The sequence below is a fragment of the Equus caballus genome, chromosome 7 (genome assembly GCF_041296265.1).
Source record: "Equus caballus isolate H_3958 breed thoroughbred chromosome 7, TB-T2T, whole genome shotgun sequence".
Classification (NCBI taxonomy): Eukaryota; Metazoa; Chordata; class Mammalia; order Perissodactyla; family Equidae; genus Equus; species Equus caballus.
The window spans coordinates 64,237,996-64,250,773 of NC_091690.1; the positions used below are offsets into that span (position 1 = coordinate 64,237,996).

The window sequence follows — 12,778 nt, forward strand, 5'->3', positions numbered from 1 at the left end:
ATGGAAAGGGAGCACATCATACCTCGTTCTTTCAATCCCTTTTATGGAAAGTATAAATAAGAATTACCTTTTCCTTTGGAAATCTTTTTTAGAATATTTTAGAGACCTCTCTCTTTTCTCTTTCAGAAGTGGGAATGTTCTTCCTAGAATGATTGTTATAAAAATTAGGACAAGACTTTCAGCTGCTTGACAAGTTTTGGTAATGCTACTCCAAGATGACATCAATAATTCTTTTCACTCTCAAATAGTCAGTGCACATAAATGTTTATTGAGTGAATAAAGGAAGCACTTGCCAGCAGCTTGAATTATCTCTGAGAAGATAGTAGATGGAACTGGTCTCTATAATATTACTAGAGCAAATATGGAGTCTAATAATCTGTATTGGTTTGGGTCTCAGGTGAGCTTCTAGAAGGTCGCCATTCAGATTGGTTTCTTTATAAATGAACTAGAGTGAGAATCTTTGTCACAGCTTAGAGGAAAAAATGATATTTCTTTCTCCAAGATGGAAATATGAGGAATTAGAGAATATTTATTTATTCACCTGGCTCCTATTACACGTCATGCTCTCCTCATAGGCACCATGAGACCCAATATGAATCTCAACCAGCTGTGGAACTCAGCATACATATAGTGGGAGAGAGAGATCAATAAATAACAAATGCACAAAGCCTGGCAGTTTCTAGGATAAAAGTCTGGCCCAAGAATAATGGGGCTTCAGAGCTGACTCAAAGAGAAAGTGGCCTTTGAGCTGAGCTTTGGAAGGATGAGGCACTTGCTACATAATTTGAGGAAGAAACTTTCTGGAAGGGCAGTGGCATGACAAAAGGCACAGAGGGTTTGCACAGACATGGTTTCCAGAAAGTGCCATCTTTGAAATCAAAATAGGCTGCATTTTTCTATTGAATTCTTGGCTTTTGCTGTAATCACGACTAACTTTTATGTTTTGTGACTAGCAATATAAACAAATACAAAAAAGACCCTCTTTTCACTGATGTCTAGGTGTTATTTTTTACTCTTAACACCATTCCATGTCCACTCTGGGGGCAAAATGGCTTAAAAAATGGTCAGTGGTTAGAAACAAAGGCCCAGGTCACTGTGTTTCACAACTCCAGGGGGCACATTCACACTGCATCCTGGAGTTGTATATTGTGCCAACCCTGCTTGAAAGCCTCATATGTTTCCTGAGATACACACACATGCATTTAAACGAGACTCAATTTCTAGTACATAGCTCAGACATTTGTTGCACCATCTCAAGTATTATAGAATAATTGTTTTTTCAAAGTCCAACTATATTAAGCACTAGCTAAAATGCAGTTTATTACTGTGCACATTGTCTAATTATGCAAAATACCACCTCAAAACTATCTTAATATGTGGTAATTCCAGATTTCTGTCTGTCAACAAAGTAGTAAAGTGCAGGCTTGATTTGTGATTGTTTTGTATCTTACCTTTCAATTGTCCTTGTAGTTGGAGGTGGTAAAGACCATGTAGGTATAATGGAGGCCTTGCAAATCTTTACAGCTCAACACCTGTCTTCCTAAAAGCTCAGTAAAGCCCTTTATATCATTATGGGTATGAGGGAGCTGATAACTATCCTTCTAACCCGTTGATAGTCATCAGTTATGGAAGGATTTTTAAAACAAAGATCTTAAAGAAATCATCTAAGTGAAATTGAGGTGCTGAAATGAGGAGGCTCAAGACTTTCCCGCTGAAATCAGTCAAAATGGCACCCGTATTCTTCTCCTTTCTCAACTCTTCTTAATATTGCCCTTATATCTCCTCTGGTTCTTTAGCCTGTACAAAGCAATTTTTCATTACATCTATTATCTCATTTGATTTCTGCAACAAAACTATGAGATATATCTTATATTAATACTCTATTTTACAGGTGAGGAAGCTGAAGCTCCAAGAGTCTACATACCTCATTAATACAGTGTCACTGCAAGTCCAACCAAGACATTTTAATGCTGAATCCTATGCATTTTCACTCTTCCCTGTAGTTTGTAATCCAAGCCTTTTCACATTTTATCTAGTATATGTCAACCATTCCATACTATCAAATTAACATAAGAAGCAACATTTATATAGCCTTAACAATGTACTAAGCCTAATTTTAAGAAATCAATGTGTATTAACTGATTTAATCCTCTGCACGTCCTAGCAAGACACTGAACCACTAATTCACTACGTGACCTTGAAGAAATTAATCAATGTCTTTGAACCTCAGGTCTCTCCTATGTAAAATGAGTAGCTTGGGTTAGAACAGAGATGGCAAGTAGATTTTAATCAAGACTCCAACTCTGACCAATGGTAATAGCTGCCTGGACAGCTGTGTTGAGAAGTATTCAGGCCAAGTTGAGGCTTAGCGCTAATGTGGGCAATGATCAATTTGTGATGCCTGTGAAGGGCATGGAATGGGGGAGTGGCAACATGTGCTACACACTTTCTATTTATGAACACCATGAATTCCAAACCCTTTCTTAGCACTAATATTCAAAGGATGGCTCTAAGAACCTAATTATCCTTAATAATCATCAAATGCAGGCACTAAATACAAAATTTAGAACATTAAATGTACCACCAGTGGTCTCCACTTCCCTCCTGTCTGTTTTCCAGTTTCCAAAAATTCGTAAAAAACAGTAATTTGCTCTTCTCTATCACGAGGGCATATTAGGGTCTTACTCTGAACATCTCATTGAGACTTGCTTCCAGTTTAAACACAAAGTGTCTCATGGAGGCAGTTACAAAGTCCTCAGCTAAGTCTCTGGCAGCTGCGGACGTCCACACACAGCACTGTGCTGCTCTCCCACTTTCAGCCATGCAGTTGCCAAAACAAGACCAAGTAATATTTTATACCTTGTTGTCAGCTGTTATTTCTAAGTGCCAACACCTCCTGAGCAAAAAATAGAAAAACTACTAAGAATGACTATTTTATGGAGATGACATGGCAGCATTTTTTTTAAGTTCGTGTTTGCAGATGGAGCACCTTCTGGCCTCTCAGTTACTCTGATCCAGGTGCAGCTCTATCTATCTGTGCCACCCATCCTTTGTTCATTTGTAAGGTTGGCCCCTGCATCCCAGCCCCCACAGAGAATTCTACATCTCTGGCCTTTTTGAGACAATGTAATATACTCAACAAGGAGTCAAAAAAGATAACTCCATAGTTAAATCTTGACTCCACTTTGTACTAACTGAGGAAACAGGCCCCATTAACGTCTCTCAGCCTCAGCTTCTTCATCTGTAAAATGGGATCGTCAGCACACCTACATCAAATGAAATGGCTGGGAAAAATCAAAGCCAATGGATGTGAAAGCCCGTCATGGCCTCGAAAGTGCCATACAAACATGAATTATCTTTCCTTCATTGCTGTGACTTTTTTTTCCTCCCCCTCTTATCTCCTTCCCATTAACCACAGAGCTTGTCATTCTTGAACCTGAAAGTGAAAACTGGTTTAAGGTGCTGAGTTCACAGCTATTATGTAACAGCGGCCACCGTAGCTTTCCTGTAGACTTCCTTACACAGTACCTGATTGTCACAGGGTCTTTAGAATCGGAGTGGGCCTTGACTCAAGGGATTCTGCCACTGCTGTCTGCCAGTCTTACTGCTCTGAACAAGAACCAGTGCCTTTTGTAAGTTAGAAAGCAAACCAGCAAGCAACAGATAAACAAAGAACGACAGAACTCCCTAACAAAGTTAATCAAATCCATGTTGCTTTGTCTTAGTTTTCTGAATCACAAATTATATGTACTGACACCAACTGTCTTATTTAAGGTTTGCCTTTAGAATGTCCCATCAGAATGATTTGCAAGGTCATTGCAAAGAGACTCCTATGGGAACATGACATATTATATTTATTTAGAGAAAACTACACTTCCCAAAGTGAAAGCATAAAGGTAGAAGCACAAAGTAGAACCTATCTTTGGCCTCACTGCTCGGCCTGTTTCCTACCACTAAAATCATAATGCAAACTCATTGATCTCTGTCTTTATGGAGTTCCCAGTCTAGTGGAGAGGCATAAGTATCACCTGATGCTTAAAACCTTTGTTATGCCATGGTCTGGATTCTCCTCTCACATATTGCTCATTCCACGGAGATTTCCCTGTAAAGTTACAGTCTAACACTGCCATGTTAGTCTGCCATGCTTCTATCCCTAGAGCTATGCTTTTTTGCCACCATTTTTACCCATATCTTCTGAATTCCTATGACCTCTATGTATCTCAGGCTTTAGATAACTGGGATTTAGCAATCAGTCACCTTCATTTATTTGTTTATTGGCCTAGCTTCTATAAATTTCAGTAGTTTAGCTTATTAAAATGGAATCACTTTTTCCTGAATAAAAAAAAAATTGAATCTGACTCTTCATATACCAAACCCCTGCCCAGATGTGGAAATGTCCCCTGAACACTTCTGGGGCAGCTACGAGTAACTGCCACTTAGAAGGAGAATCAAGGCCCATTCTCTGGGCCTTTAGGAAGTAGCTTGGCATAGCAGTGCCACTTTGAGAGTAGGCCCTGCTTGAGGGTAAGGTAGGATGTGACATAGGCCTGGTGCCATTTCTCATTCTTGAAAAAGTAAGACACCCCCAACCCCACCCCACTCCAGCTGCCCAGTCTCCAGGGAAGACATCTGCACTTCACAGCTTTATCCTCGTATTGCTTACTTTCCTGAAATCATTCTCACTATCAAAAGTGTCTGTGATATTAACTCCTTTTATGAAATGAACTCACCTCACATGATGCTCTGGCTATTGAAGGAGGAGCACGTGGCATTGACAGGCTGCGGAAGTGTTTCAGGAGTGATGAGGAGACAAAGCAATGAGAGTCGCTGCCCTTTGGTTTCAGGAGAAACTGCCTCATGTGATACCCCTCCTCTATAGAACAGCAGACGGGAAGTCCTTTTCAACAACCCTAAACTATTTCTCCACCAAAGGAAAGTCAGTCCTAGCCCTAATGCACATAAAAGAGTAGACCCTTCTGGGTTTGCAGCTGACACAAGCTAATCTCATGCCTGGTTCTTCAATTGGATAAAACAGATGACTGAAAAAATGATTGCCTAAAACCAACTTACTTTCCGTGGTTATTTGTAGAATTGAGGCCCACTGTGAATCAGAAAGCTTGGGGCAAATAACAGTGGAAGGGCTGACGCTGTTACTACATTGTCTTCCTTAGTTCTCTTTCCAAAGTTTCAAGGCTAGATTTAGCAGCAATTATTACCAGTGATTTAGAGTCCTCCTCAGTTTTTTATCTTCTTGAGTTGACTCAGCATTTTTCTGACGAATTATCCTTAGAGCAGAATCCTCAGTGTCCTGTAGTATATACTGATGAAGATGTTGTATCATAAATGAAACTAGCAGACACTTGTCTTTGAACAATGAGCTTCTTTGCGAAATAGAAGATGAAATAAAAGGTCCAGAAATTCTGATAATGTGGCAACAAACTATTGGATGGACCCTCTCCTTGAACTAAACAGTTTCCTTTAAGTAATGATGCTTAGTGTAGAGGCCGTGGCACTCCATTTCTCAGTGTCAGACGGAAAGCAGTCTCATAGGTCACTGCCCTGCTGAGCTGCAGGTATCTAGCCTCCAGTAGTTACTTAGAGTTATGACTGTCAATAACCTGACAGTGTAACAGTGTTGTTTTGTTTTGTTTTTTTGAGGAAGATTAGCCCTGAGCTAACTGCTGCCAATCCTCCTCTTTTCGCGAGGAAGCCGGGCCCTGAGCTAACGTCCTTGCCCATCTTCCTCTACTTTATATGTGGGACGCCTACCACAGCATGGCGTGCCAAGCGGTGCCATGTCCACACCCGGGATCCAAACCGGCGAACCCCGGGCCGCTGAAGCAGAACGTGCGCACTTATCCGCTGCGCCACTGGGCCAGCCCCAGTGTTAAGAGTTTTATGAGGATGAAGGGATTTGGGGTTGGTTCAAGGAGAGAAAGCAAGGAAAATTAACTCTTAACTGTGTCTGTTTCCTGTATTTCAGAGCAGGGCTTGTAGCTGTGGCATATGACTGGTTGTTAGTCCACTGTAATTTTTCTTTCTTCTCTTCTCAGGAGGGCAAGAAGACTTCATTCTTTCTTATGAGCCTGTCACAAGGCAGGAAAGTAAGTTTCCCACTGTGCTCTGGTTTCTGACTTCCAAGCCACAACAAGTGACACCATTACAGGAGGGAAAGTTTGGAGGACTAGAAAATAAACTCTGCTTAATACTCAACCAGAACTTGCTCTCTCTTTGGCCCTATGAACAAACAAACTTTTTCCCTTTCAAAGCATGGGCAATGACAGCTCCCAAGAGAATGGAGCAGCCCTCCAGATGAGTGATCCTTAATGGGAAGGAGCGCATCCAAATCAGTAAAGAGCCCCACCTCTATGGCCGATGGATAAAATCTCCTGGGAGACTGACATCAGCTCAGTATTGAGAAGGGCTTTCTAGGAGACCTGTCCTAAGACACAGGCCATCTGTGGGCTGCTTTTCCTTTTCTGGGAAGCCTTATACAGAGGCTACTAGCTATTGACAATGATATTGCAGAGAAAATTCAAGCATTCGATGAGGCATTGTACCAAATGAATTTTAGAGTTCCTCCTAACTCCATGATACAAAGGAATTGGGAAAACCCCAGCAGAGTGTGGAGAGTATTTTGAGCCGAGGAAAAAAATTATAAAAGCATAAGGTATCATTACCACTAACAATTACTTTTTAAAATCATTGTCTGAACAATGGTCAAATAGCTGCTTTGGAATCTTTTTTCTCCCACTCAATTGACTAAATTCAGTAGTTGTTTTGACATTGTGTGGGCATAACCTAAGAGTAAGCAAACCCCCTCCAAATGTTTCCTTTCATTGACAGAGACTGCAGTTGCTTTTCCCTGTTAGCAAATTCCAGAAAGTAGGCATAGCCAGCCTACAGTGTTAAACATAAACTTCCCTATGCAAGGCTGTCTGGGCAATTTATTCCATGAAGTAATGCCCTCAGCAGTTCTTACTCTTTGGCAATTTCGCCTTAAGAATCACCCTTGCAGGACAGTTTTGTAGTCATTTCCAAGTCTTTCTCCTCATCTGCATCTTCCCTTCCTTCTCTGCAGTAAACTATACCCGGCCAGTGATTATCCTGGGCCCCATGAAGGATCGGATCAATGACGACTTGATATCTGAGTTCCCTGACAAATTTGGCTCCTGTGTGCCTCGTAAGTATCATTTCCAGTTTCTGTAGGAAAAAAGCTGTCTCCTTTTGAGATTATAAAATGTAATAATTGTATTCCTCCAATAGTCTCTACAGTGATTCAAATACTATCAGTTACCTATTATCTGAGTATCTTATTTAATTTTCTCTGCCTAACACTTCTCATCTATGCTGCCATGTATTGTAAGTATAACGATGTTCTCCAAACTGACTGTGGTCCCCAGAAGGCAGGATGCATCCTTTCTTTGTAACTCCCATAGCATTTAAAATAGCATAGGATTTAGGATAGGCATCAGTATGTTATTATAGATTGATTGAAATGCTACTGAAGCATCTTTTCCCATAGAAGCCATATATTAAAATCATCTCAGGATTACTGCAGGGCCATATGTCAATCACAAAACAAAATAGCTTTTCCCATGGGTTTTATCAGGCCTAAGTGTTGGGAGGATGAAGACAAGAAGGTGTATAAAACTTAAATCCACCCTCTAGGCTATTACAGACTTTAATCTGCTTTCTTGTCATTATGGACAACCATCAGGTCTCCTGATGTATCACTCTGGGCATAACCCTGTAAGATTATACCTCTTCCACCTCCTCCCACCCCACCATACTTCCCACTCACCCACTTCTATCTTTACTTTCACCGTATCTCAAAAAAAAAATGCATGGACATCTCCTGTGTATATAGACAAACTCACTAGGAAATTTTAATTTAATTAAGCTCTTAAATCTGATCCCAACAAATATTTCTTTCTCACTCTACAATTTTTAAGCTTTATGTTTAGCAGTGTCTCTTACATTTCAGTACTGCAAATGTCACCTGGAATACATAAGAATAGCAGGAATTGCATGTGTGCAATACATGGGCACACAAGAGCTAGGATGATTGCGATATCTCATGAAACTGTCCCCAGCAAAGGCTCTGGGAAGAGATCCTGCCATAGTACATATCCTGAGAAAGACTCTAGATAAAAACAATCAAGTCAAACCCTAGTCTGTTCATAGTAGCTTCCTGTTTGCTCCTCCACTTTTGAAAGAAAAAGCTCAGAACCAATCCTTAAACACCATTTCCACTTTCCCCTCCACCAAAACTCTCTTCTCTTTCTCTTTTTTTAATAGCACTATTTTATAATGATTGATATATGTTTACTGTGCCAAACTTGGAAAATGCTAAAAAGAAAGTTAAACAAGAAAATAAAAAAACATGCAGAATCCCACACCCAAGTACCCAAAGATAACATCACTGTTAATATTTTTATAAATTTCCATCTATTCTTTCTTCCTATGCATGCATTTTCTCTTGTGGTTTGGTACATATAAGATATACACAATTTTTTTTGCTTAATGTTATTTAAAATTTTATATAAATATTTTCAATGATTATGTCAATCATTCCTCATGTATGGGTATTTTAGTTTTCTACTTTTCACTGTTATGAATTATAATTAAAATATAATTATTATTTATAATTTATAAATTAATATAATGAATATCTTTAAGGATAAAGCTTTACCTAAAGTTTGCATTAATTTTTAAGATAGATTCCTAGAAAGAGAATATCTGAGTCAAAGATAGGAAATATGTTAAGTTTTTATTCATATTGATAGATTATTTTCCCTTCTCTTCTTACCAAGAATTTTAGCCACCTGTAACCATGGTTAAAGTTCATAACATTTAGTCACACCTTAACTGGAAGATCTCATTTTACATCTTTTAAAACTCCTGACTATACCTATATTGTGTGTCTATTTTTTTTTTTTTTTCCTCCCAGTTATATAACACATTTTCTTGCTTCTTTGCTTGTCCTATAATCTTTTATTGTGTGCTGGACATTGTAATGCTACATTGTTGAGAGTCTGGATTTTGTTATCTTCCTTTATAGAATATTAAGTTTTTGTGCTGGCAGATAATAATTTAAGGGCAGATCAACTTCTCCCAGTTATGACTTGGTTTTAGACTTTGTGAAGATGAGTCTGGAGTAAGTCTAGAGTACCCTTCTAATATGTGGGCTTTCTGAGATCTCAACCAAATGCCCAGTTCTGGCTAAACTCCAGCATCTCCTAGCATTATGTGACCTCTAGACCCTCTAATTGGAAATGGAAGTGATTGTAGAGTTCCCCTCATGTGTTTCTCTTCTCTCAAGAATCACAGCCCTGCACTGTCCTTTGTCTGATGCCTGAAAATAGCTTTTCCATGTATTTTGTCTAGTTTTCTGCCTATTTACAGTAAAAGGCTAAGACAGATACCTGTTACTATGTCATGTGCTATCGTATTACATATTTTTAATATATCTGTGTTGAGGGTGTGATGAAGAAAATAGGTATAAATGAAATTTATGAGTATAAATGTACCTTAATTTCATTATTTTTTTGTTTTATAAAGATACTACGAGGCCAAAGCGTGACTACGAGGTAGATGGCAGAGACTATCACTTTGTCATTTCCAGAGAACAAATGGAGAAAGACATCCAAGAGCACAAGTTTATAGAAGCTGGCCAGTACAATGACAACTTATATGGAACCAGTGTGCAGTCTGTGAGATTTGTAGCTGAAAGGGTATGTTTACCAATCATCTTGTACCTTCCCTGAGGAGGATTCCCAGGTGGCAAACTGCATTTTTTGGTCATTACTCTTTCCTGATTGCAGTTGTAAATTTTGATTAAATATTCCTTTTAAGACCTCTAAGCAGAGAATCACTTTAGAGCAAGGTCATTAATCTTTGTTCTAATCTCAATAAAGTATGTTGACTGATGTGAGCGGGGGGCAGGGGGTGCTATAAACCTAAAGGCAATTAACAATTTTGAGTTTATGGAGATTCACTTTGTCCTTGCTCACCTATCTTTGGCCCTAGTAAACAACATTGAATTTAAGGAAGCTTTATTATTCTTGGTTGTTTAGATCAGAATCCTCAATTCTTTTTGTTAGCAGGAGTTTTGTTTTATCTCCCTAAAAACTTGAAGTCTTCATGGTGGAGGGGTAGGTTGATGGGGAGGACTGCCTAGCCTGTTAACTGGCAGAAATTCCAACTTAGAGGAGCTAGAGATGCTGCAATTCCCTTCCTGCTGATAATTTCAAGGGCATGGAAAAGAGGAGAATGTTCAAGAGAGAATAGACTAGGAAGGCACTCGAGTGTGGCTTTAAGATCGGCCTATAGATCTTAATCGGTAAACATAGAGAACCAACTTCATAGGAGGAAAAAAGAGTTGAAAGCCAATCATATTTGTTATATAATTCATATTTGCTGGGTTGATTTCATTGGACACAACCTTTTTTCCCACTTTTGATGTACTGGTTAAAACAATTAAATAAGAAATTTTAATGTTTATCTGAGAATACAGTAGGAAGTTATGTCTATTTTCCTCTCTCTCAAAAGTTAGGTTCTGTGAGCTCCATCATACTGTTTCTAATCTGTTTCCTGGATAATTACATCTCTTCTCCTCTTTGAAAATGTAGATACAACCTTTGTTAACTTGAAATATTTTGGCTGGTGAATAATCAAACAGCATTTAGACATTTTATATAGCAGCTGCATTTCACAGATAGCAAACTTGGAACTTACTACTTAAGTGATAAAGGCTTAAACTATCCTAGTGTGTTTCTCCTATAAGAGCTCAAGTAGTCACTGAACTCTTTGTTTTCATGTGGATATTATAGATGAGTTTTTATCCCCTATTATTGATTTAGGACTGTCCTATGTGCATAATATGCTTTTTCTCTTCTTGTGAAAAGTTCTTCCAGCCTCAGGGTAATGAAGCCATTCCTCTCCAGGGGGTAGAATATGATGTGTGGCAAATGTATCTGCTTTTCCAGAAATACTTTATAAAACAACTCCTTGCTTTGTGCATTCATTGCAGGGGAAGCCAAGTTAAATGAGGTGTACTATAATGTAATAGGGTTTTTATTTGTTAACAAACAAGAAATTTACATACACTGTGCAAGCCTCTCTCTCATCATTTAAGATATAATATTTAAGGTAACTCTTTTCGTGTCTGTCCTCTGCTATACCAGACTGAGCATATCAAGGGCGGGATCCATGTAAGCACTCAACAAATGTTTATGGAGTTCTTCTAAATTCACATGATTACCGTTCTTCCAGATTTAACATTGGTCAGAGTGAGACAATGAGGTATCTATTTATTACAACCAACAATTCTGTCAGTGCTCAAGACTTGGGTGAGTCCTCCTAGCACTGAGACTTGGGGCAAGTTAGTTAATATTTCTAAGCCTTAGTCTTCTCTTCTGCAAAATGCAGTTGATAATACCTACCTCCCAGGTAGGGAATTTCTTCTTGACAATTGTCTTTGGAGATGGTTTATGAGAGTTTCGTGAGAATGGATCAGTCATATTGCATATGGCTGTGTATCTTCTTTGTGCAAAGCATCAGGTATTTATTTAAGAAAATAAAGTTAACTGAGATAACACAAGTAAAATGTCTATCCCAGTGGCAGACACTTAATAAGGGAATAATAAATATGAGTTATTGCAAGCATTCAGTGATGACCTTGTGTATCAACTTATTTATGCTTTGCAATGATCTTTTTTCAACCTTTAGAAATGCAGTACCCCTTACCTTCCTCTAAAACATACTTAGAGTATTTTTTTTGGTTGGATTATGATCGTTGTTTCTGGGTTAACTCCATATTTTTCTTCTCTTTCTACCAGGGCAAACACTGTATACTTGACGTATCAGGAAATGCTATCAAGCGGTTACAAGTTGCCCAGCTCTACCCCATTGCCATCTTCATTAAGCCCAAGTCTCTGGAACCTCTGATGTAAGTGGAGGGCCCTGGAGGCCTTCCTCCAGCCCCTGTTCCACATGACACAGCAAATTGTTAACAGCTCTTCATCATAAGTGCTTACAGATGGGAAGTGCCATTGCTGATTTTTTCAAGCATTCCCTTTTTATAAAGATATATTAAAGTTTCTTTGAACCACTAGAGACATAATGTCAGTAATTCTTAAAATGTCTTCACTAATGTTTCTTGACTTTTATTTTCATTTTACAAGTTGTTTTTGGTGCGTGTGATTTTTTTGCTTTCTTTTGTTGTTTTGAAGGTAGGTTGGTTTGTTTTGTTTTGTTTTCCAAAAGATAGGAAGCAGTTGTCTTTGAATTATCTCTTACTTCTGAGAGCAGTTTCACTGGTAAAGCTTTTTAAATGTGTGGGTTTTTATAGAGGGAGCAGACAGTATTTTAGACTCTTCCCATTGACATTTCACTTTGTTCTAGCATAGAGTTCTTATGTCCCTTAATTAAAACCTCATGTATGGAGAGCACTATCTTTAATAGGGAGTTTTCTTTTTTTCTTTTTTGAAGATTATTAGCCCTGAGCTAACATCTGCTGCCAATCCTCCTATTTTTTGCTGAGGAAGATTGGCCCTGAGCTAACATCTGTGCCCATCTTCCTCTACTTTGTATGTGGCATGCCTGCCACAGCATGGTTGGATAAGCAGTGCATAGGTCTGCGCCTGGGATCCAAACTGGCAAGCCCCAGACCACCAAAGCAGAGGGCACAAACTTAATCACTGCACCACTGGGCTGGCCCCTAATAGGGAGTTTTCTTAGTAGCACGGCAGTAAAACATCTATCACCTTAACCA

The 12,778-nt window shown here is 38.9% G+C and overlaps 1 protein-coding gene across 46 annotated transcripts in view; it reads left to right on the forward strand.

Moving 5' to 3' along the window:
* Positions 1–12,778, forward strand: part of DLG2 (discs large MAGUK scaffold protein 2) — a 1,837,299-nt gene that overhangs the window by 1,813,604 nt on the left and 10,917 nt on the right. For 44 of the 46 annotated variants that reach the window (XR_011441029.1, XM_023646512.2, XM_023646513.2 and 41 more), the window contains 4 exons: positions 6,054–6,104; positions 7,082–7,183; positions 9,565–9,737; positions 11,844–11,953. Coding sequence is in view for 44 of the 46 variants with exons in the window: in XM_023646512.2 (XP_023502280.2) it covers positions 6,054–6,104; positions 7,082–7,183; positions 9,565–9,737; positions 11,844–11,953 (436 nt within the window). In the remaining 2 variants the exon portion in view is untranslated. Of the gene's footprint in view, positions 1–1,891; positions 3,633–6,053; positions 6,105–7,081; positions 7,184–9,564; positions 9,738–11,843; positions 11,954–12,778 lie in introns of those variants that run through there. The other 2 variants (XR_011441028.1, XM_070274287.1) reach the window with 2 other exon arrangements.